Source organism: Varroa jacobsoni, unplaced genomic scaffold (assembly GCF_002532875.2).
Source record: "Varroa jacobsoni isolate VJ856 unplaced genomic scaffold, vjacob_1.0 scaffold_159, whole genome shotgun sequence".
Lineage (NCBI taxonomy): Eukaryota > Metazoa > Arthropoda > Arachnida > Mesostigmata > Varroidae > Varroa > Varroa jacobsoni.
Window position 1 is genome coordinate 124,272 of NW_019213061.1, and position 26,815 is coordinate 151,086.

Below are 26,815 nucleotides of genomic sequence, written 5' to 3' on the forward strand. Positions count from 1 at the left end.
CCATATTACAGTGGTAATCGTAAACTAGCGATAAATGTGTACTTTAAAAACAGCTACGCAACTTGACCGCTTACTTGTTAAAATACTTTTTCTTGTATATGATCGATAGTCAAATCTGACCGGTAAACAACTGCAACTCGTAAATATAATGTCGTTTTCATTTTTACTCAGTTTCATTGCAAGATAGGCCAAACCGATTTTTCTCTGGTTGCTTCTGTAATCTGGCAGTTTAAGTTGGGCACCGCGACGTAGCATCTCTTTGCGTCTCAAACTTCCGTACGAGGGTATCGTAACCGTAGGCCGTTTAATGACGACCCCTGCAAGAGGCCAATGCCGACTCGGTTGTGCTTCTAATTCTAACTGGATACCTTGTACTTCGCGATTCGAGCGGTAAGCTTTATACGACTGATCGCTCGGCAATAGTATTGAGGTTTCTGAAACGTCGATATACTAAACATTAAACTGAATGCTTAACAGAAATCTGAGTCAATCGTTGGAATGGATTATTGATATTATCGACAGATACAATTCAACTCAGCATGCAGGGTTATAACCATGTAAAGTCCGGAAGGTCCATTCTCATGTGAACATTGCTTGAGAGACGGGATGGACGCCTATTGAAGACCGTTCAAAGAATACCAATTTTTTCTACCGATGAAAGTTCAATGCTAAAGATTAGCCATGTTTCTAATAATGATGATGACTTAGGAACATATGCCTATTTGGGCAGCAACGGTGTGGTCAAAGAGCGAACAGATAAAGATACACCGTCGAAAGTTTCTTCACAAAGCGCGATCTCTGAAGTCCAAGTTTGCTTGATCGTTTTGATATGCCTAGTTATTCAAAATATAAGTTCGTAAATATTCAATAAGCTATATTTTTGCATCGGAATATATTATTTCTGGTTAAAAAATAATGTATTTTAACATATGTAATAACAATTTGATAATAATTAGCGATAACACATAGGCGTTTAAAAGATATCACTCATTTGTTTCATTCAGTTTGTAGTCTGTACCATGGAAACACTGTAAACAACTGATTATATTAGGTCCAACCCGATATCCGTATATTATTCCCCTATTTTTAATTTTCTTTCGCTGCCTATGCGGCAGTCTTTCCCATATAAGTAATATCTATGTAGTACAGGAGAATATAAGTGAGCATTACAGTGCTGCTCATAAATTACGTTTATGCTTGCGCAACGTCGTTCCGAAGGAGTGTACGAGCATCGATATATTAAAAAGTATCCAAAATTTGGCGCCCCAGTCCGCATCCCATCACCCAAGTCAGCTGTGATCGAGGCTACGTGGCTCTAATGAAGAGGCTATTTCTGTTGTATTTGTTTTGGCAACAACTCCGTCAGGGGACGCCATCACTACTAAGCTTGCAAAAATCATAACGATGATATGGTTTACTTGTAACTGTGTTGTTCGATGTGGCTTATTTCATTTAAGTGTGGCTTTTATTGGATATTGTATACAGCAAGTATCAGCTGGTAAGTTCGAAATCAAATTCAGGACAGACTGTAGTAATCGAGGATCCTGTACTACCATCAAGACGTCGGTTGTTTCAAATTAATCTTTTTCTGATTTATCATTGGCTTTAGTCGACAATATCCAGATCGGTATTCAGGGATACAGTCGAGTAAAATCAGGAAGGTCTCTTGTGCTTACCTGCACTCTGCTTGAGGGAAGGGATGTTTCGTTTTCATGGTTTAAAGACGGGCGTCTGTTAAGGCCCAATGATCGGATAGTAATTTTTCCGACTGATGATTCTTCGACGTTGAGAGTCGGCAAAGTGTCTAACCATGATTCAGGCAAATATGCCTGCTTGGCTAACAATGGAATTGCTGAAGAACGAACGGAAAAAGACATCAGTATTGAAGGTAATGATGAGTGATAAAATTGATCACATAACGTTTTCATAAATTCCCTCTAAATGATGTAGTCGCTTCGATAACAACAATCTTTTGGCTTATATTTAAAGCAGTTCGATTTTTAGACGAGTAAACTGCTAGATCGAGATTTGAAAATTAAATCGCATTAAGGAGAATAGTGAGCTTTGTTGTGACACTAACGTGAAACCAAACGTTCGAGTAAAATCGACTGAAAAAACATTATCTGGTTAGAAAGGTTGCGAGACAAAAGGAAAGGTGTGAACCCAATGTGCCAACGAGGTTGGCAGATCGTCTAGAGCTTTCTCGAAAAATTATTTATATAATTTCACTTAGTTTCAATTTGCTTACATTTAATTTCAAGAAAAGTACCTACAAACGTTGCTCGAAATGCGATAAAAATATTGATAAACTTATTCATAACAAACACTACTCTGCTTTCATCAGTAGGCTGACATGGATATTGTATCGTATGGTAGTGATACCGAGTCAATCGGAAGAAAGCTGATTGGCATGGTCTTAAACGATTGGACAAGAACTAGTAAAAAAAATGTTCCGTAAAATCAATAACATTTACTTAAAACTAAAATTAAACAGTTCTGTCAATAATTTGTGGTGTGACGCTTCAAATTATTTGCTTTTCCTTAGAGACAAAAGAAGCGACCCTACGGCAAGCGAAATCAAATTGCGTATTGGAGGTCCATTTTATCTAGACGCTTACTGCAATATTTTCAGTAAACTAAGTAGTTTATTTTAGCACCTTAACCAAAGAGAAAAGTCAAATCATGACGCTCTAATACATAATAATGCTATCCTTTTTTTATATAGTAAATCTAATGCTAAATTTAACAGCGTATTAGAAGACGCTTTCTTCGATGAAAAATGATTTAACTGAAAAAATAACGAAACAAGTTCTATTTATTGGCATCGATTACAGACTTGCTAGCGTTAGTTGATAATTTTAAGGAAATTGCACAAAGATTTGAAAAACATATGTTGCGTATTATGCCACATATTCATCGGCAGATCGGTATCAAAGGTAGCTTCATTTAAAGCTGAGAACTTTACACAGTTAATGAATTGCGTTTCATTTTTCACAAATCATTTTATTCGATAAACGGTCGTGGCTTTCTCTGCGAGCTAACACAGCTTAGAGCTTAGCGATCTACAGCATAAATCGATCAGAATACACTGTACATATATGGGCTTGTGGTTTATACTAGCAACTTTCGCTGTTAAGATACAGGTGTTCTCTTTTTTCTTCAAGTTTTTGGGCTGTGAACGTGTAGTCTGCTTTAAAGCCATACGAATTTGGCGGGTTAGCCTTGTTACCCCGTTAAGAAGTTTGGAAACAAGGCTATGTACGCATGAATCTATCGGTTCCACTTTATCGAGTGCATTTTGCCAGTTGCGATAGGGTACGTACATGGCTATGTGTGCTGTTGGTTGTAATTTCTCGACAACGTACTTTATTTCAACAATATGTGCCCTTATGTGCCCTACTGGAACCTTGTGTACGGATTCATTTGGATGTACTCATCGTCCTTGGCCGTATCGGGTAAGAGCAGGTTTCTTTACTTTCGGTTCACGACAGAACTGCTCATGGTGCAAGCAATGTACAATAAATGAATCCGGTTGAATTATTAAAAGCTTCTGTGGTTTATCTATTAGGAGAATCCATTCTACTCAACCTTCAGGGCTTGCATAGAGTCAAGTCTGGCAGATCGCTTGTGCTAACGTGCACAGCCCTTGAGGGAAAGGACATCATGTTTTCTTGGTTTAAAGATGGACGCCAGCTAAAATCAGGGAACCGAGTGGTCATTTTTGCCACTGGCGAAAGCTCAATGTTGAGCATAAACCAGGTATCGAGCCAGGATTCAGGCACATTCGCCTGTTTAGGAAGTAACGGAATCGCTGAACAAAGAATGGAGCAAATGGTTTCAATTGAAGGTGAAAATACATAATTTTTCGAGTATACGTTACATTGAGCAATACTGAAATTCTGAAAACTAAAATTTAAACAGATCCCGGTGTTTGCCACATTGATACATTAATAATACGTATTGCGTCGTTCTAATTAGGTGCTCATTTCGTTGCATCACTATACACATAAATGAGATGTGGACTGGCAGCTCATGTAAACGGTAACTGAAAGTATTTCTGTGGCTTTTTGTCTATACAAAAGTGTCAGGTAACTTCTCTATGCTAATACTTAATTTTATTAAAAACAAAGCATTACTGTTTTTTTAGATCACTAATTAAGCATTTCTGCAGATAAATTAATTCCAGATTTTAATCCTAGATTAATTAATGGGCTAAAAAAACGGTAATGCTTTGTTGTTAACAAAATTTTAAGTATTAATGTAAAAAAGTTATCTGACATTTTAATGTCAAAAAACTATCTGCTTATATATATGATAATCGTCAAAGAGTATTAAAAATGTAATTGATTTTAAACGCCGAAAAACTCTGTTAATTCCCTTTCACGCTTAGACTAGTTCCGACTACCTTCGCGACGAGTTTCGTCATAATTACAATATGCTACTATAGCGATACAAACATATTTTACGGATTTGTTTAGGACCCATTGTTGCGTTTAGTACATAGCTTTTATGCGTAGGAGTATGAGAGTAGGAATGTTTCGACGGCAGTTTACTCACAACACTTAGCAATTATCGTGGTAAAACTAAATTCCGTGCGCTGGCCTCGTTGCCGTCACTGACCCGTCACAGCAGTAAGAACACAATTTTATTGGCGTTCATTTTAATTTATGCTATTACAGAACGAGATGCGCCGTAGAATTAGTCTACGATGCATCTCGTTCTGGGTATCGGTCGATCCGCATTAGTGATGCGCACGATGCCTCAGATTCTAATTTTTTGGAAGGCTGTGTATGTTGTGACTTGGTGGTTTAACCTGAGATAAGTTGCGGTATCGGAAAATAGATTGGTAAAGGTTTTTTAATCAACGGTTCCAATTTATATGGAGTTGGATATATGTGCTGCAGAAATGTAGTCAAATGCTTATTGAGCACAAGGGTACGATGTGGATACGCGAAGCACTGTGATAACTCTCCTTTAGCAACCATTCATCAAAGTATTAAGTCTGAAATTAGGCAGATCTCTTAGGCGTACTTGCACTTCCCTCGAATGGAAGTATGTTTCATTCTGTTGGCTCGTAGATGGCCGTCTAATAAGGCCTGCGAGATCACACAGGCTGAAGCTCGAGATTGGACATCAGCCATATATCTAACCAGGACTAGAGACTTGTGCGACGAACGATCTGAAAAAAATATTACTTTCAAAGGTACCACTCTTTGGTTTTCGTTATAGCACTTTGTATATTGACTTATTACCGCATTTGTCTACGACTTCTTTACGTCTCCATAACCGTACACATTAAAATTAAGACGTTACGAAAAAAACGTTAAGAGTTATTGCCTATAATGGAATTGAATTTATAGTAGAAAAGCAAACTGTTGCTTAAAACGTAGCTTTAGTGCTATTGTAAACAAGTATAAATTCTAAATTTTAATGTTATTCCCAACGGATTCAATTGTATAAGTTACTATCGCTACCCAATACCTTGTGAAGTTTAAGTTTGCCATTAAATATTCAAAGGTCGGTATTTAAAGAACTAGAATTCCTATGGATTAAGTATCTAACAAACGATCAGTAAACTATTAGCGAGTACCCGTTCACATCTTGCATATAAGGGTTGCTGGGAGAACGCACAGATAATTAAGCATTAAGATATTCTATAACTTAATAAACTTAACCGGTAAGTTCAATATCGCCCAATTACGACAAGTATGTAATCGTACTCCACTGGTAATATGCTGCGCTTATTTATGTAGAGAATGCATGTAAGTATCCTGTACTACCAAAGTCATCGATTTCAGCGGGCTGAGCAATCTGTCGCTTTTTTAATATCAGTCAATAATTATAATAGCACGGGAGGGATAATGTCTACGTTGTTGAAATTTGATAAACATGTGTAAATTTTTCAGTGTCTACGACATAATTACCGTCCTAAGATATTGCAGTACATCGTTTTCTTGAAAATATTGCGCTAAGATGATTCACTATTACTTAAATTGCAATGTGGCGCCATAGCCTCGGCCGCATTACGAGCAATGTGTGAACGAGGCTCGGGCTATCCAAACCGAGAACCAAGCCGTACAAGAAGCTTGTGTTAACAGTTCACCCTACAACGTTCGCATGGCTGTTGTATATGTGGCTCATAATGTGGGACATGCACTTGGTGTCGTTAGTTGTTGCTATTGTGCTCTGTGGATACAATATCTGCCCTTCTGTAACAATTGGTAAGTCAATATTTCATCATGAAAGTTTAGTACCAAGACTTTATCTCTACGTTATATGAGTTGGTTGTTTTTTCATAGTCGACCAAAAATGCCAGGCCATTTTATATTGGCTGAGGTACAAATTGGACTTTATTTACATGCAGTTAATTCTGCGTAATACGATTCAGTGATGAATCTAATTGAGTGATGAATGATGTGTCAACTGTAGAGTTGGTTCGTCTAGACCGTATGCAGGATGTAACAGCCAGAGCAGGTCGAACAGCCCGCTTTATATGCGGACTATCAGCTGGAAAAGATGTACAGTTCACGTGGACGCACAACAGTAATGTCGTATCGAAAAATTCGGAAAAATTTGAGATCCTAAGCGGAGCGGATAGTACAGTGTTAACTGTACGTAAAACAACAATCAAGGACGCCGGCTTATACACCTGCATAGCTAAAAATCGCTTATTCGAGGATCGCTCGAGTGCTACGTTAAGGGTTGAAGGCTAGTGGCACTATTTAGGTGTTACAAAAAGAAAAAGAAACATCTTATTAAAAACAAAAAAAAAAGAATTGCTGTGTTTTCATGCACAAAAGAACCCGTTAATCTAAGCAAAACAGTACTAAGCTTTTGATTAAAATCCTAATTTATTATAATTCTATGATTATCAAAAAGACTTGAAACTGGCCCGACATTTATCTATTGAATTACATATAGTATAAAATCTCACCGTCTATGCAATTGTTACCCACCACTTTGCGATGCAATATCATTCTGTAGCTGTAATTTTGCATCGTCGCACCACGACTGTATTCGAAGGTTTTATATATTGCAAAAGCTTTCGTAATTTTGACAGACCGAGAGAGACAGAACCTTTGCAATAAGGTATTTTAAGTATAAGCGAAGTATAATGGCTAGTTTCGTTCATCTGAAGTACGTTCTGACTGTATTGAACAAATAAACAAAAAATAGGCGAAAATGTTCAGGATTTGTTAACACATTAAAAGTAACAAATTACATTTAAAAGTTACATTAAAAGTGCTTACAATATTCAGAAAATGATGAATCTGCGCGCGCTAGCCTCGTTCCCATCGACTGAAGAGAACGTAGATCTGAGTTAGCCTGTTAAATGGCATCCCTTTGTAGGGTAACAATCAGACACTGTTAAGCTGCGTGCCCAGGGCATACAATCGTCTCTAGACGCGGTTCGATATTTTAACGAGTCATGTATCTTCATACGGTAGTCCCTCGGAATATGGTGTTCATAGTGATTTTGTTGATTTGCTCAACATTTCTCCATGGACTCTTCGCAGCATCATCGGGTGAGCCACTGTAAATACATGAAATCGTTGTAATACTGTCGTAATACTATTTTTTCTAATATAAAATTTCGTATATTTGAGGCGTCAAACAAATCACGCACCCATGTATAAGAATCTGTAACTCTCCTCCATCCAGAAATGGTTCAACTAACCATCCAAGGCCTGCATCGGGTGAAATCAGGCAGATCTCTTGTGCTCACGTGCACCTTACTTGAAGGAAAGGACGTCTCATTCTCCTGGTTCAAGGATGGCCGCATGCTAAAGCCAGGGGACAAAATAACGATCGTGCCTACAGACGAAAACTCAATATTAAGTGTTAGTAAAGTGTCCAGTCAGGATTCGGGGATGTATGCCTGTTTGGGTAGTAACAGAGTGGCTGAAGAACGAGTGGAAAGACGAGTCTTTGTTGAAGGTGATCACTTGTTCTAAAAAGTCGATTTAGTCCCTGCCAACCCTTATTTCCATAAGATCTTACTTGATAAACGCTGTTTTCTAAACTTATTTATCCGGCCGGATTTATATCCGGCTTAGGATTCGATGGCAATAGGCTTTATGGCCTTTGACATTAATGAATTTAATGGGTCAGTGTCGGCTTAACATTTAGTTGCGTTAATCAAGTAAGCTAGTTCGAAAGAAAACACTACCAGCATATAACTGTTTAGTGAAAGGTAGCATTTTGCGAATGCTGACGACGATTTTAGTAAGCTAGCCAAAACTAAACACGGCATAGGGTTTTAAAGCGGACCCTTTAAATACGATATTTTTGTTTGCCACCAGTCAAAATTCTGGGGCTTCCGGAAAATTCAGTGATGGAATCCTGTTACTAATCGACTTTTACCGGGGTTTTCGGAGGCGTGCTTTTAAACACTAATACAAAAATGTTTTTTGTTTCACTTAAGGTCTATTAGGATTTTTGGCGGCGGTGGTTTTCCTAATCACATGTACAAAAATTGTCATTATTTATTTATGGAAATAAATTTCAAAGTCTATTCCATCGATTTGTAATTGGTGAGTTTGATCAAAGCCGTCTATTCATTGTATGCTATACAGTACACCTACTGGGTGTTACTATCCCGCCATAGCCTCGCTCCCCTACAGATGCAATCATGCTAGCTAGACTGTTAAACACTACCAATAGAATTTCAGGAAGCTTGCGTAGCCAGTTGCTCCCGTAGATCATCTGAGTGGGGGTGAGTCCGTATCGCCAACAATGCGGACTGAAACATGTGTGTTGTCGCCGATCGTTCTGCTAATTGGATACAACGTATGTGCTACTTTTTCAGTTGGTGAGTGAATGTTGCGTTCGGTTAATTCACTCATGTTTTACAAGCAGATTCTCCTATTTACGCTGCGAACTTTCCACGTACTACGTAGGTTCTGTCGTGCATAAACTGAATTATGCAGCATATCCGTCTACTCGGCTTTTTTGAGCATAAAACTATGATACGTTTTAATATAATACTAAACAATGTTTCCGATCCAAATTATCCCTCGAGTTGAAAATTTCCTTAAACAAATAGCATACTAATCCTAACGGCTCCAAACTCCAAGCATAGATGACATTGGAATAGATCACTGGAAGAATGTTTCGGTTTGATTCTCATTCTCACTGATTAGATATATAGGAGCAGGTAAATGTGTCTGAGTGGGTGCGAATTTTTGTTCTATCGTAGATATGATCCGTTTGGATCGCATGCTAGACGTGACTGCCACAGCAGGTCGTACGGTTCGCTTTACGTGCGGTCTGTCAACTGGAGAGGACGTCACATTTTCTTGGACACAAAACAACAATCTCATAACAAACGCCAATTCGAAATTCCATATTTTAAGTGGGCCTGAAAGTACAGTACTCACTGTGCGAAAGGTCACAGCAGGTGACGCCGGGCTGTACATCTGCATTGCTAAAAATCGCCTATCCGAAGATCGGACAAGTGCCACCTTAAGGGTAGAAGGCTAGTGATAACTCTATCTGGCGGAAGCTATATTAATTCGAATTTAGAATACGTACTTCTTATACACAACTGCACATAGTGAACTTGACGAATGTTTGCTTCAGTATAAAAGTACGTAATCAATGAAAGAGTTTCTCCAGAATGCTACTAAAATACACAGCACTGTGAAATCACGAGCATTTCATAGTTCCAGTATAATTTTTGTATTTTTTATACTACTAAAATACTTAGAGCACCGTACCGTACAAGTATATCGTGCAAGTGATATTTTCACAACTGTTTATCTGAGGAGTGCGATTAGATACGAGTCAGAACCTTACCTTCTTAGTCCAAAGATGTCCGATCTGTACTGTAGACATCAGGTGAAGTTTTTGTTTGTTATCCACTATCGACTTAGCGATCACCATCATTCTTAGACAATCTAGACCGACACATAGCTCGGACACGTAGATTAATACTACCGTGTCAATTCTAATGATCTGCGTAGATAGCTTAGGGCCGTAGATTTAATTAATTTACTTAAGAAACTTCCGTATGTTACGCGCTTTAACGAGGTTCATGTTGTATCCTTCATATCGTGTTGGACTGCTTATTTAAGTTGTGGCGCCGTAGCCTCGTGCCTGTTCGTAGTACCCTTCTGTTAGCGAAACTTCGTAACCTCACTTCACTCTCTACTCCGTAGCGTCTCTTGATCTGCAATGTTCCTATTGCAGTTTATGTAAAGACGGGCTGTGTGCATGTCCGAATGCTGTGATGTTCACTGCAGGAGAATTATGCAATTCTGTCTGGTACTGTTTTTTGCTAATCTGGCATCGGCTGAATCAAAAGATGTCCAATTCTGATACTTTTAGATACTTTGCATTGCAACACCCCATTATTATATCTCATCAGCATCTCATATCTAAGATCAATAATTCATCTTTAGAACATTGGTAACAACAAGCTAACGCAAGCCCGTAGTCTCTTATCGAATTGAAGACAATTTAGTTACAAACAGTCAAATTTGGTGAAATCGTAAGATTCAATCGATGGACGCTTCGAGGTGACAATGTAACATTCTTATGAACGAAAAGTGGCGAAATTTCACACTCTGTGTATTTGTATCGTAAATGATATCGACATATCCGGACACGCAGATAACTACAATTGCATTGCGAAAAACTTTTCTTCGAGTGCCTCGCGAGCTGAAAATTAAGATGAGACACGATTCGTGAGTGGGCTAGCAAATGTTTGATACACAAATTAAAAAAAAATTGCAAATCTTGACAGATATCAAGTTTAAACATGAGTTTATAAAAATTAAATAGTACTTTCACCTTGCTCTATAGGTTAATTAGATGACAACTGGGATTTTAAGCATTTGAACTAGCCGTTTTATCACATTCTACAAAGTTCATTTGATCGACATGTTCAAATAGGTATATACATTTTGAGCATTCTATAATTATCGAAACGAAATGTTAATCAAATAATTGAGCTCTACAGAATCTTTCATTATTATAGACGTTCAAGTGAATTTGAGTTGCATTCTTGGATCGAGATTGATCATACTGTTTCTGTACAATCGCTATTGTAAACAGAAGTAGCAGTATTAGTATTATTAAGTCTCAAACAAACTGTAAGGACTTTGTCGACTGCCTCTCAATCTCAGAGGCAGGAATCTCAGAGTCAATCACCAGTCACTGTTAACTAAACGGCATTCAATTCTTTGCGGTGATACAGTAATACGGATTAAAATATGCTCACACGACTCTCGTAGCAATAATATGATATTAATATAAACATGCAAGTACATAAAAAGACTTTGTGATATATATATATATAATAGAAAATATATAGCTAAAAAAGCTTGTCATTTAGAAACAGAATTGTTAGGCACTAGGTATGAATGATGCTTTATGACGCCTATAATTATAATGGGAAAATCCAGGAAAAATTGTTTGTACATAGTGCAAAAATTTTCGTCTGTGCTGGTTGTCGGCTATGTAATCCGCGCTGTCATGCCCTGGCTGAAGAGTTGGATCTCAAATCGAAATTTGGCGCCTTAGCCACGCTTTCAAGGGCATTGCACTGGGAGGCAGAGTAACTTCAAAGCGTTTCTCAAGCATCAAAATCTATAAGGACATAAGCACACTAGAATTCAGACGAGTGTTAAGCGTCGACCAGTTTTGGGAGAATTCGAAAGATAATGTGTCTACCTAATATGTGTTTTACAAGACCGTTCGTTATAGTGTTTCTGCGATTGCTCTTACAATGTAGCATTGAAGTATCCGCAAGAGGTAAAGCCAAAACACTAACCGACGAGCTCGGTATTACAATACGATCAGAAAACCCTACTATCAAAAGCTTCGTATTCGAAATAATTGAAATATTCGCATAATTGGGTGAGTTAAAAACATGGTAAATATTCATATTATCTTTGAACTTTTTCTTTGTACTGAGCTAGACATTGAGCTTGAGCCGATGCCTTCAAAACTGGTAAGATCAGGAGACCCTGCGCGTTTTACGTGCGGCCTTATTCGAGGACACGATGTAACATTTTCATGGACACGTAACGGCAACGTGCTTCTGGGTTTCGCTGACGAACGAATTCGAACAACTCATGATATTGATACCTCAGTGTTAATTATACGAAAGACGCTTGTTAGCGATGCCGGTAATTATAGCTGTATCGCAAAAAACTTCTTCTCTGAAGGCAGAACAAGCGCTGTTCTTCAGGTAGAAGGTATGACAATAACAATGATAAAGGTGAATATTATAAAGCGTGTTATATATGTTATAATATGGCTTTGCCGGTTGACAGAAATATGCCGTATCGTTAAGAACTTGTATGATGTCGCCTATAATGGTTATATAAGAGGTATATCTAGCGACACGCGAAGAGCCCTATTTTCAAATTTGGCTAGCTGGCTGAAGCCGTAGTAGTCTAGCAGCGTCTGGCGTGAAACAATTGGTGAAAAAATAGAGATTAGCAAATTTTCAGTTCACTCCGCTGCTATTAGTGCGATACTGTGTATTATCAGATAATTGAGGTCGATGAAAAGAGCATCTCTGAGGAGGTCAATAATCAGTATCGATAGTCTAATGACAATCAGAGCCCCTCCTAAGTGTAGCCAATTAATTAATTAATCAAGTAACCGTGTCGTATTGTCCTGCTACTTATATCCAATGAAATGTCCAAGGGTGAACTTATCATAGTCTGTAAATTTTGTCGCCATTCTAAGATCAGAATTACTTGAGTGCAGACCTAACGAACTCGCGTCAATTTATGACACTTACCAGCTAGCCTCCAAGATAGCTGGAGAATTTTATTCTTGTTATATTATTCGTAATCAGTAGCGTTGCAAACAAGATATTTTGTTGGAGCACGACTTTGAGGAGCCAATCACCTTGAGGCATTTCGGCTTCCTTTCAGCACGTATTTATTATTAATAAGTTGACCAAAAGTTCGCGCCATAGCCTCTATGACATAATGAAGCAGCTATGGGGGCGAGATTAGACGTAGGCTGTTCAGCTTTATGTCTGCTCCTAAAGCTTCTGAGACTTATTTGTGTGTTAGATGGCGGCAGGTCTCTATCGCTGAGTTTCAATCTGTTGATATGATGTGGCAAGAGAATGGTTGTGTTGCACCTATGCTTACTTGGATACTGCTCGCTCCTATGATGCTTCCAACTGTAACTGCAAAAGGTATTTCGATATGAGAAAGGTAATATAAGAAGCCAGCAAAAATATCCAAAGCAGATTTCATTATTATAATCCATCCAGAGCGAATCGACACTATTGGAAAACAATAGCAATTGTGACATGCTGTGAAACATTCGAGGATGGATTTGTTTGATTTTTGTTCGGCAGAACTCATACAATTGGAATCGATCCCTTCGAAAACAGTGAAATCTGGCCAGGTAACAAGATTCACGTGTGGCCTATTAACCGGAGAGGATGTTTCCTTTTCTTGGACGCGGAATGGGAACGTCTTATCAACTGGTGAACGTGTCCGGATATCTCATGATATCGATACGTCGCACCTAATAATACGAAAGACAATAGTGAGCGATGCGGGAAACTATACTTGTATTGCAAAAAATCTCTACTCGGAAAGCCGTATCAGCACGATCCTTCAAGTTGAAGGTACTGCTTGACAAAGCCATTGATCATGCTGGCAATAACAGTGATTTTTTGTCGCTTATTGCATAAACAGCGTAGTTAGCATAACGTTATGTACGACATGTGATGATCGATTTTTACTGGTACAGCTTTGTCTTATTTATGGTTTTTGAATAAGATTTACTTTTACCGAATTTCCGCGTAATTCATTTATCACCACTGAGACAACTTTAAGATATAGTTTGCATAAGTTATTGCCATAAATGCGATACACATTTTATTATTAGCATGATCAAGGCTTGCTGAAATTAAATATAGTATATAGTAATAGTAGTAATCCTTCATCACATGTGTCAAATATATGATGTTTCTATGTAAAGCCATTTGACAAATTCATATATAATATCAGCCTTGACCCGCTGAAGAGTTTCGTTGTAGGCTGTTTTTAAATGATGAAGCGAGTTTTATTTTCAGGATTATTTTCTTGCATCTTAAAACAACATATTTCTTTTACTACTTTGATAGTTCTTCGGAAGCATTGATTCACTGGAAGCTTGAAAACACCGTAAAAAAAAAATCTACGAATTTTGTCTAATTATATTAATTTAAAAGCTCAATAGCGAAATCCAAGTGTGACAATAAACACCCGTTTCAGTACTCGTTACCATGCGTACGCTGTTGATAAATAAGCTGAACACCCCCTTTAGCAATTATTGCTTAATATTCTGTAGCTTTTTGCACAACAACTTATGTACAGCCTCTTGCATAAACATAAATAACCATTAAGTCGGCGCGCCATATCCAAGGCGACGGTCCGTCAACAGGCTGCGAACGAGACTAGATTCAGCCGAGTCGGCACGCGTCGCGCGAATCGAAGCTTCTACTTCAGTATCGCTATCTGGCCCAACACAGACGGAAGTGTTTGTATTTTATCCTACGGCCAGAACAATGGTGTTTTTCGCGATGTTTGTGCTACTTCTGTGTCAAATTAAAAGTCTTGCGGTTGCTGGAAAAGGTATATGGATACGCTATAAAATAGATTCACGTAAAATCAACATACTGCCACTGTAGCTGCCAAGAGGTATTCACGCACTTTGATTCCTTTACTATTGAACTGCAACAAAATTTAGCTGTTACATAGACGCATTAATATGGGCCAAGCTTGCAGTCATTCTAACAACAGTGGAAACTGTATCATTAGAAACAGATATCATTCAGCTGGAACCAATCCCCGACAAATTCGTAAAAGCGGGGGCAAGCACGAGATTTACGTGCGGTTTGACTTCTGGCGAAGATGTTACCTTTTCATGGACCCATAATGGAAATTTGCTCATCAGTAGTGACAGAATCCGAATTTCGCATGATAGTGCAACCGACCTATCAGTGCTAATGATAAGGAAAACTTCAGTGAGCGACGCTGGAAGTTACAGTTGTATCGCGAAAAATCTTTTCTCTGAAGCTCGGTCCACGACTGCATTACGAGTAGAAGGTGGCCGATACACACTTTATGTTCTACATTAACTTGTATTTACGTATATCACTTTATGTAGATCATTATTATAGGTAGCTAAAATACTCGGTTCATTTCTTGAAGGAATTGCTGTTTTATTTCGAATGCTTTAAAGGCCTTAAGCAGCAACCTATCCTAGATTTGAGATACTCCAAATGTGTCATGAATGAATTGTCAGGCCGTATCGTTTTTAACTGAGGCCCTGTGAATCTCTGCGCCATATTTCTAACTCATGTAGGTTGAGTATGATGAAGCAGATTCGATGTTGTGCCCGAAATGAATATAGTTATTATTGCCATATGTATAGTTAACGCGCTCAATTAGCAAACATGCCTGTGTAATTGTAAAGTGTCATAGTGGAACAAATTACGCAGGTTCATTTTTTATATATTCACATTTTATTTACAAAGTTTATTTGTAGAGCTTTTTTTGATGATTGCCCTTGGATATTGGAAGGGAACGCCAGATCATATCTGATTATCACAACGGCATGAATCAAATAGGTGACTGGAATAACAATATCACGTAAATATAAAATCTGTCTTCGAATACCGAACAAATTTTATACGTCTGTATATTTTTTATTATTGTTTTTTTGGAATTTTGGTTTGCGCGCCATAGCCTCGTTTTATTGACGGATATGTTATGGGAACGAGACTGATATATGAGAAAATCCCTGGGAGAGTAACCAGACGAGACGCTGTTCGAGCTAGAGTTGCTAGTGGGTCATTGTGTTTACATGGTTTATCGAAAGTAATTCACTTGTTTCAATGCCGTCGTAGCAGAACCTTCGTGAAAAAGCAATCCTGTGACTTAACTGGTCGTACTCAGATGTTTTAGATGTGTTGTAATTATGCTTCTGTTTAATATAGCGGTGATATATACGTTATTTTTACATACAGCAGTTTCTTCTATTGGTAAGTGTCTGGTATGCTGGATTTTTGCTTAACGCCACTTATGAGAAACAGAATAAGACACAAAGATTACCACTTATTAGGTTTTTTTTTTAGAGGTAATTGAGCTAGAGCCCATTCCGGGAAGGTCTGTAAAAGTAAACACGACCGTACGCTTCATTTGTGGACTAATTCGTGGTGAGCGTGTCTCACTTTCGTGGAGTCGCAATGGGAATTTGCTCGTTAGTAATGAACGAGTCCGTATTACCAACGAACCGGATAGTTCATTGTTGACAATTCGAAATGCGACTGTTAGTGATTCAGGAAGCTATACATGTATCGCGAAAAACATCTTCTCAGAGAGCCGCGCTATGACGTCCCTAACTGTTGAAGGTAACATGTTTTGATTGCAAGAGTTACCAGCTGTTATATAATGAATATAATAAGTAAGACTTCAGTGTTCATATTGATAACCATGTATACTCGTGTACTCACAATCAGTACCTCAGTACAAATAACCACACTTGAAATGTAGGCGAGCATATAATGAGCATTGCAAGTGAAATCATTGTGATATAGCGATTATTGCAATATCAGTCAAATTCGCCTGGTTCATTATCACCACGAAGATCGTGTAGTTGATGAACTCTTATTCTGTTTAAAGGTTATTTATAGCTAATAAATATGTCCTAGTCTAAAATACAGCAAGAAGGACAATGTTTTGAATCATGAAGGGTCGGTCAGTTGCAACTACATCTCATGTAGCGAGTATCTCAATGAATAAATCTTTACCAATCTCAAAAAAAATATGCTACCCTTGAATGGTGATACCCTTCCTCTTACTTCGGAAACAGGCAAACCCAATATCATTTCTAAAATTATTAACAATCTCATTGGAAAACAAGCGGATCATTTAATAGTTCGCAGCAATTTTCATCATTGTCAGTTGTTGAGCTTCTGTAGGCCTGTGACAACTCGACAGCAGAATCGGAATATCATTGCTCTTCTTATTCTTAGGACTATTGGAATGAAAATTTTGCACGACTGATTTGCTTTAAGAGCATTCAATATCGACATTAGATATTTATAAGATCGTGTAAACCAAAGCTTTTTTAAAACCAAAAGCTTGAGAACATCGCCGATAAATTGGTGGAACTGGCGAGGCGGTCAAGTTCATAAATCGACTTCAATGTGGGGTCACTATGTAGAGGTCGCGAAAGTGCAAATATGAACAACAAGAGGATTCGTATCGCGGGGACAGTCTCGACGGTAGTAGCGTTATCTTGCGTGGAGAACAAGTCCCAGAGAACTGGCAAATCGCGCAGTTCCTCCCTGTCAAGTTACTGGAATTTATATTTGATAACCAGTTTCACAATATATATATATATATATATTTAATTAAAGGTGTATTTTCTTAGTAGATCTAAATATACTATAATGGTTTTCGTTTGAGCATCTTATGAAGCTGGGTGTTGACACAATCATATGTTTAACGAGACGTACAACCGTTGTTATGAACTCTACGTTTTGACCTACTGCCCCATACGTACAATTGACTCTATTTGTTTTTTAGTTAACAACAGTAAATATTTCCGTTTAGCCTTTAAAAAAAATCTGATCACTAAGGCTTACCAGTGCAACTCTATAGGCATCACTGTGTAGCCTGCAGCTCTTGTGGTTAGGTTTCTCACAGTCTAGAAGTTCGCATGCCAATAGAATACAATTATACAGGCATGGCAGAGATATGGAAATTAGCAAACATTTGAATAGTTTACAACAGTGGCGGTGATCTTTCCTTTAGGCCAACCAGGCTTTTTTTGGGAAGAAAATTTGTTTAGCGAAGCTAGATAAGTGTTTCGAGTTACAAAAAAATTAAAACCTTATTTGATTTCTGTCTACTTTGTGTCACAAGCGGACACTATAAGTACTTTATTTATATAGAGTGTTTGATTTAATCTATTAAATGCTTCTTGGTGATATAGTTTGCCTGTATAGCCAGTTCTGCTTTTCCTGTGGACAACGCAAAAAGCAAAATACTTGAACGAAAACTAATTCTAGCTGTGCTAACCGATAATCACATTTAGCTTGAAAGGGTACTGCATTTGTTGATCACATCTTCAGCTTGATTTCACTGTAAGAAAGGCACCGTCGATTTGCGCGCGTCAGATATACGTACCAGGATAATGAAACATGCCGGGCTAATCTTGTTCACTCTACTATCGACAACCAGAGACGAGGCTAGAGACTGGTGAGCGCTTGAAATGCGGCAAATGTCAGTTCAGCTTTGTTTATTGTCTGATCCGGATCACGAAACACGCTAAAAGAGAAAAGTGTATTTCCAGTGATGTGGCTCCGAATGTGCTGGCTATTTGTGCTGGTGATCCCAAGCGTTGGGGCCATCCAGAGTTTTAGGGGTAAGCAACCTTTCAAATTCTTAACCTGCAAATATTCCTAGAATGAGAACTGCGGTCAGACAAGCGATCGGTCATACCATCAAGACATTCCTTAACTTTTATGGAAATTGTGTATTTTAGACCTTGTAAAATTACGGCCGATTCACGGTCCGACGTCGGTTGAAGCTGGAGATCTAGCTAAATTTATGTGCAGCCTCTCGCGTAATGACCAAAGCGTAACATTTTCGTGGACCAAAAATGGAAATGTTCTCACGAACGGCGAGCGGATTCGCATTGTTAATGACATCGATGGATCTTATATAACCATTCGAAAGGCGACGGTCGGAGATACCGGCAATTATACATGTCTTGCAAAAAATTTTATTTCGCAAGCGCGTGAGACGACGTACTTAAATGTTAAAGGCGAGTGTAAAATGAACTGAACATTTGATTTAATTTTGTCAACTGGTCTAGTTATAGTTGGGAAAGATGAACGTTTAAAAGCTTTTCATTTTTAGACATCACATAATATCAGCATTTAAAGAAAGTTGCTATGGCAGTCTTAATTCTCTGCTTAATTGTTCAGTCCAACGTATCATTGTACATTTAAAACGTCTTTATTACTCTAGAGCAATTGAAAATAATAGCAAAATCAAATTTACCTTAAAGTCAAAATGCTCAAGTATACTAAGAAAAGCCTATATAAACATTAGTGTATCTAGCAATTGTCTGTAATATAATTTAACATGAACTGTTTATTAGAGTAACAGAGAAGACTCTAGGGCAACAACAACGCGTATAATTTTAGAAGCAATTTTACATTCGTTGTTAACTGAAAAAGCCATTAATCGAAACTCACTAAATGCATAGCCTCTGTGATAACGTTTGAGCGTGCTGTAGACTAGGAGATACAACTTGAGTTTTGCGTACTAGAAATCTTGCATCGCGCAAATTAAATGTGGCGCGTTAGTCTCGTTCGCTGTGCTCCTCCACGCTTTCAACGAGACCTGGTCCGGTTGCAAGTCCAAAGGAAAAGTCTGTTCTGCCAAGTGGTTAGCTATTCGCCCAGCAAACAGTGCATTAGGTGCTCCTGTAGCGACGCAGCGTAATTGTGTAGTGATGGTAGGCAGAGTTAAGTGGATGCTCCTGTGCATATTCGTCAGGATAGTAACTATACAAGGTTCTAAGGGTAAGGATTCATTCGTGCACGTAATGCCGTCTGTTTGTTGATTTCATTTAATGAGCAGCATATATAATAAAGGCATTGAGCTGTCAATAAAAGTCTAAGGATGGGCATTTACGTTTTAGATTTTATTAAACTCGACCCAATTCATGGCCCGAAATCGATTGAAGCCGGTGAAACAGCGAGATTCACTTGCGGTCTTCGGAGAGGCGGAACCGATGTGATATTTTTATGGACCAAAAACGGACATGTACTAACTAATAACAACAGGGTCCGTATTATGCATATGATTGATAGCTCGTTATTAACGATTCGAGAAACAACGGTGCAAGATACTGGGAACTACACATGTTACGCAAAGAATCTGTTTTCAGAGACTCGTGAAACAACTTATTTGAGTGTCGATGGTAAACTAGAGTCTCAACATGCATTCCAAGTGCCGTAGATTGAGCCATATAATACTTGACCTAATACCTTAGTCGATAATTTTATTTAATACGCCCAGTTAAAAACAAAAGGTAACAAGAAACAATGTATCTTTCAAGTGTAAGCATATAATTGTCCTTGCTGTTACCGCAGGTTACAGCGATAGTCCGAAGGAACATGTTGTACAGTGTAAACCGGCGCTAACGAACTAAGCTCATGGTGGACTGACACTATTCCGGGCCATTTTATTTACTGAAGCCGATTACCTTGGCAGTACATTTTAATATGAGTAACTATGTAAATTTCTTACATTAATGCACATGAACTGCATGTGTTGCCTATTTGACATTGTGAGTTTTAGCTGTCGCGTCCAGTGGGATCGTGGGAAGGTTTGTTTTCGCAGGAGGGAATATTCTTTTTAGCGGCGTGATGGTTTGCGATTTCGATAAAGGGTCTGGCATTGAAATATACGACAATACTATATGAATTGATTGGGGATATTGGCTTTTGAGAGCCACCACTGTTTTTCTGTATCTAAATTATAACTGTGCATCATAAGCAGTACGATTATAGAGTCGGTGAACACATTTTGATAGCATGAACTTTGGCGGCATATTGTACTTAAGAAGTTGAAAAATGTATACATCGTGAAAGCCTTGAGTTGAATATCGTACGCCACTGAATATTGGGCGGGGCAAACTTGACACCATACCTAAAGGCCAAACACAATCATTCTAAATATCAATCGTATATTGAACGTCTTCGTGGTCGCTTTCAACATTGTTTCGGAACGTAAAGTGGATATTTCTGTGTATCTTCGTCACGATCTCAAGCGCTCGATCTTGTACGAGTAAGAATCGTGCGCCATTCAAATGTTCGTGTGCATATAAGGACCAGCCTATTGATTTGTTTCGGCAGCAATGGCAGTAAAATGACAGCATTTACATCTGATCGAAAACCTGAAATACACCCTTTATATTCTGGAACTGGTGAAACTCGAGTCGATTTTTTTAGACCGAGATCGGTAGAAGCTGGGATACGGTTAGATTCCGACGTTCTAGCTTCGTGGACGAGCGAATTCAAATTATACACACAAACGATAGTTTCGTTCGTATTTGACGATTCGAGAACCAACTGTAGAAGATATTGGTAGCTATAAAAATTTACTCTCGGAAACACGTGAGACAGCTTATTTGAATGTCAAAGGTAAATCAGTGACACACACACACTCTCGTTGTACGAAACCTTACGTTTTTCACTTTAGTTATTATGTTTCGAAACCACTGGCCGAATAGATATGCAAAGTGTACAAAGATGTATCACGTTGAGAGTGACTAGACAAAGCTGTATGCTTTTTGCGTCGTATTTTATGGTGACAACTCAACCTCGAACAAACACCCGCGAAATTGTTTGCACGCACTGAATGGTGGGCCTGTCATTATTATTAATCCGTATATTCATAACTTTACCAAAAAAAAAAATTAACCAGGAGCAACTAGAGCAATCGGTAAAGGCTAGAATGGCTTTCTATAAGATCTACAGCCTATTTTGACCTATGACCGACAGTTTATGAGAACAATTACACAGGAATAAAGTACGCTCATAAGTTATAAGCTGGTTGTTAAACGATAAGTTGTTACCCGGTTTACGTAAATGTATGCAATTATGATTTTTTTCCAAGTGATTTCGCTGATTGCGTTTAATTTGAAGATACCGATTTCCAATACCTAGCCTCGACTTCATAGCAAACATGACATGAAGTTTTACTGCGGGCGGTTGTTATCGCTATCAGCTTTGGGTAAAAGGCAACGTGTGTATGTAATGAAATATATGTGAAAATAACCTTATAAATTACGTAACTTGCGCACACATGTTTTTACAAAAAATATCCGCATAAACAAAAAAAAAGCATACTGAATAGACTATAACTAGCCTCAGAGCCGGATATCGTATTTAGAGCCTGTGGGACAATTCGGCCTTTTTCATTAGAACAGTATATTTAGAACGGATGCCATTTATCTATCAAAAATAGTAACTCCAAGAAGTCGTTGCCATAACAGAAAAAAAGACTTCCTTTTACTTCTGGCCTCTCAGTTGGTGACAAAAAAACATAAACGAAGAAAGACAACGTAACAATCAGTTGAAATGAAAGGGTTCCGTCGTCGCTAATTAAAACTTCTAGCCTTATTTTCGCAGAGCTGGGTCTGTTTGAAATAGTGTTTTACATAGCGGATCTAGATTAACAAACGCTTTTATGCTATTTAGCCTAATTTATATGTTATGCTATCACTTATATACTACGTGAATGATATGATCTAACACGTTTCTACGGCTTTCAAATGCCCATTCTGTTTGCAAGGCATTTCAGTCTCATTTTTTGGTGTGTTCTTTGATAGGTGCACTTAATACTATTAAGGAAAAGTTAATAATTAATTGCTCGTACGGTTGCATATCTGTAATTACTAAGCATCATTGTCTTTGTTGTCTATTGAAGTTCTCTTGTAACTCTACGTTGAATTTTGAACGATTAGAGGTGTTCCTATGCTGACCATGATCAACAAACTCCAAAAACGGATATCCGTCTACGAACCAATTATTAAAGCGTTAATCTCCTTCCCATAGCGCAGACGTGATAGATAAGATTCTATGTGACGGTTCGAATCGGTACGCAGCACTTTATTTACAAAATAGATTAGACGAATCATGCTCGTTATGCTTTCAGGAACGGCATAACGATGCAATTAAGACGCCAAGAACATTTGAGAGGTTTTGTGTAGCTTTGGACTCGTTCATTGCGTTCGGTATATTGTGAGATAATGCCTGACATATCCTCTCCTGCTAAGCGCAGATCATTTTAATTGTAACCTGAATGCGAGATCGCTTATAGTGGGATTTGCACGGAATTGGCTCCGGAATAATGAAAATGTGGATAACAAATTCTAGCTAAAACATATGTGCTACGCGATAGTCAGCTGAGAAATGCTTCGACATAGCAGTATGTTTACGTATATTAACTTACCGTGTACGTTTATTGGTCAAACAGTTCATGCTTTAGCAGAAGTTGTTGAGCTTGAAACTAATGCAGCACATATTTTGCCTTCTCAGACAAACCCGTAGATCTACGTGCGTTTTTCTTAGAGGTAAAGCGACATAATTCTTTCGGGAGATGGATGTAAACTTTATCCGTAGATTTTATGCAATAGAAGTTTTGTACAAGGTGGACGCCTTAACCCTGATAATATGAAAATTGTCAGTTAGTGACTTAGGAAACTATACCTGTATAGCTAAGAATTAATTTCTAAAGATTGAAGCGCCGAAGCACAGTCTGAAGCTGATACTATGCTTATTACTATGATAACTTTTGATCAGTGCTTGCTATCGAAGGAGATAAAATGGATAGAGTAGTTATTTCGACGTTTTCACACATACTGCTAACCACTGTTATATTCAATGGACGATAAATGTATATTTGCATGTATTGCTATAAAGTTCTTGTTGGATTAATCGACGTTCCACATCTTCTGGCGCATTCAAGTTGAGTTTCTTTTTCAAACTCAATATATCAAGCTCTATCAAGTTGAGATTTTAAAAAGATCAAGGAATAGATGACACAATAAGGCATAGATGTCCGCATAAAATTTATGGGCTCGTTGTTTCAAAGGCTGAAATATTGCCGCGCTAGTCTCACTCCCATAGCATTTATTAAGGAATACGAGAGTATCAGGTAGCCGCTCCCTTCACAGGACGCTATATGCTCTGCCACTTAGGTCGACCTCGTGAAGCTTTTATAGAACTCTTAAGGGTTCAAGATGTTGTTAGTAATTATAAAAGCAAGTCGAAAATTTGGTATTCATAGGTCTAACGTCTATGTGCTGGTGTTACTGCAAGTGTTACGTTGTTGGACAATTTTTACTTCGGCGTTTGGTAAGCGAAGATAGCAGGTGTCTGCATATTTGAAAGATATTTGTTGTCTGTTGTATTAATTCGGCTGACCATTGATCATAAAGCGCGCCTAATGACCGTAAACAAATATTTCACAATGAATCTTTGTACTTGCGAATGGATGCAATATCGTTTGCTTGCCGATCCATAACATGGTGTACTGATACACTAACGCGATGGTGTTTATCAGAGGCAATTCAGCTTGAGGCGATGCAAAATCGGATCGCCATCTCCGGAAAGCCAATTAGGTTTATTTGCGGACTTCTTGGAGGTTCTGATGTACAGTTTTCCTGGACGAAAGATAGCAACCTAATTGTGAGCTCACAAAGAACGGAAATCTTGAATAGTATAGACGGCTCTCTTCTAACAATACGTGAAACTAGAGCTAACGACTCTGGGAACTATACTTGCATCGCGAAGAATCTGTTTTCTGAAGATCGGGCTACTGCGAGCCTCTTTGTTAAAGGTATTAAAGATTATTGCCTATTTTTTACCACCTATACGTGGAAAGACTAGTTCTCTAATTCACGATATACCTGTAATAATGTGTATATTCTTAAAGTGCATTGCATTCGAATAGCCTAATATTGCCAACTGGAATAGATCATAATAGACAAAAAAATGTTTCGTTTTTCTTGGCAAGCTTTGTGTTATATGATTATTTGATTAAGACCTACTTCACCTAATACGTATCGTCATAAAGAAAAAGCAAGAGGGTTAAAACAAAAAAAAAACGTCGTTATAAATCATAGCTTTTCTGAATTTTGGTAATCGTAGACGTCAGAGCTATCTGTTTTTCTCACTTGAATAGAAGCGCGCTAGTCTCGCTCACACAGCGCCCCATCTGGCACAAGATTATTTGTGGGCAGCTGTTGTTTGTGAAAAATCTCCCACTAGCCATTGTATGGCACTTATTGCAAAGGAATGCCCTCAAGTGTGTGGTGCACGAAACATGTCGTTAGCATTCGTAGTAGCCGATAAAGGATTTTACTTGCCCCAAATTTGGATTTATGCCCTGGTTCTCCTACTACTAACTTACCATTGGATAATACCGGTACCCGCTTTCGGTAAGCAGAACACAGACAAATTTGTTCGTAAATTGGACGCTTCTGTTCCAGGGTCAAGACATTTGTATCGTCAGTGTCGAGTTTGGCATTTGAATTCAAAAACTTAAAATTTTGTCCTTAGCCTTAACCGCAAATATGATGCAATTCAGTTTTTTTATATTTCTATAATGGTCCTTACGGCATCTGACAGAAGCCGTGCAGTTGGAATCGATGCAGAATAAAACTGCTAGTTCTGGTAAATCGGTCCGGTTTACCTGTGGCCTAGCTGGAGGCAGCCAAGTACAGTTCTCCTGGACGAAAGATGGCAACCTGATCGTGAGTTCCGACAAAACGGAAATACATAGCAGCATCGATAGTTCGTTGTTAACAATTCGCGGAGCTAAAGCCACTGACTCAGGAGATTATACTTGTATCGCTAAAAATCTATTTTCTGAAGATCGAACAACTGCGAGTCTGCACGTTAAAGGTTAACTTTGATAACTGTCGATATTAGACCTACATAAATATGTAGAGTCATATAGTGAAGTGGATTAAAGTCCTAAGTAGTATACGTCTACTGCCAAAAATACTCGAAACAGAATCTAAATGATTGCAAAGCAATATTCTGCTTAAATAAACGATGGTAAATTGTAATAAAATTTGTGATAAATTAATTAGAATTTTATATTCATGTAGGCATATTTACTAATTTAGTGATATTTTTCTATACAAATTCTTTAGCAGAGCACAGTTATACAAAGAGTTTAAGAGAAAAAACCATTTAGAAAATGATTTATATGGATTTGAATAAAAAAATACCTTTGCAATGATACTAACCATTTATATAGATAGAATAATAGCATGTATATATTGTATTTTAAAAAAGTGTTTATAATGAGCTGGTTATATTTGAAACGAATTCCTATGATTACCGTAGGCATTACAATAATGTGCAGTTGAAAATAAGAGATCGGCTTCTGCACTGTAATGTGTATACATTTCAACAATTAAGAAAAATGCATCCATTTACTTTTGTTTTTCAAACAATATTGAATAATGTTTTCCACCGACCGGGCTAATCTCGCTCCCATCGAGCAAAACAGGGGGTTCGAGAGTGCCTATTGGCTTACCACGATCCGACGCTGCGCTCTGACCACTACAAAACAGCCGAGTAGATGAAATGGTCTCAGAATCGTTTTAAAGCGTCTGGATATCAAAATGTCTTTTATCAGTTCGGCCGTTACAATAGAGAAATTTAGCGTAGTTAACGGTTGTGTTTGTGTTCTAATTGTGTTACAACTTCAGTTCCACTGGAATACTGCGATATTCGCTTTTGGTAAGCTGGAAATTGTCTTCATGATATTGTTCACCTTATTAACACGGTTTTGCGTCTAAAAGCTGATAAAATTATGCTCGATATTCAACTGCTTTCGGCCTGACAACTTTAACAAAAAGCCTCACCTAAGGCTAAGATGTGCCCTTGCATTGAAATTCGCAAACGAGTTAACGAATAATTTTTTGCGAATCTGCTTTATTTTTGTTATGGAAAATAACTGACAGAGGTCGTTCAGTTAGAGCCTATGCAGAATAAAACTACCATTTTCGGGAAGTCGGCTCGATTCGCCTGCGATCTTGCACATGGGAATGAAGCACAGTTTTCTTGGACGAAGAACGGAAACCTTATTATGAACTCTGGACGAACCGAAATCTACAGCAGTATCGACAGCTCTTTTCTAACAATAAGGTCGACTACAGTCAACGATTCTGGGAATTACACGTGTATAGCAAAAAATTTATTCTCTGAGGATAGAGTCACCGCAATGCTTTATGTTGAAGGTGT

The 26,815-nt window shown here is 38.1% G+C and overlaps 2 protein-coding genes across 4 annotated transcripts in view; both read left to right on the top strand.

Annotated features, from left to right (window-relative positions):
• Nucleotides 1-26,815, top strand: part of LOC111270380 (cell adhesion molecule Dscam1) — a 185,641-nt gene that overhangs the window by 67,449 nt on the left and 91,377 nt on the right. The window lies entirely within an intron of this gene.
• On the top strand, nucleotides 4,342-6,748 carry LOC111270502 (zwei Ig domain protein zig-4). Its single transcript, XM_022850759.2, has 2 exons — nucleotides 4,342-6,221; nucleotides 6,430-6,748. The coding sequence occupies exons 1-2, from the start codon at nucleotides 6,131-6,133 to the stop codon at nucleotides 6,711-6,713; spliced, it is 375 nt and encodes a 124-aa protein (XP_022706494.1). The 5' UTR covers nucleotides 4,342-6,130; the 3' UTR covers nucleotides 6,714-6,748.

Coding starts and splice junctions, on each gene's coding strand:
- LOC111270502 (XM_022850759.2), top strand. CDS start 6,131: ATGTGGCTCATAATGTGGGACATGCACTTGGTGTCGTTAGTTGTTGCT. Junction 6,222..6,429: donor CTGCCCTTCTGTAACAATTG/GTAAGTCAATAT, acceptor TGTCAACTGTAG/AGTTGGTTCGTCTAGACCGT.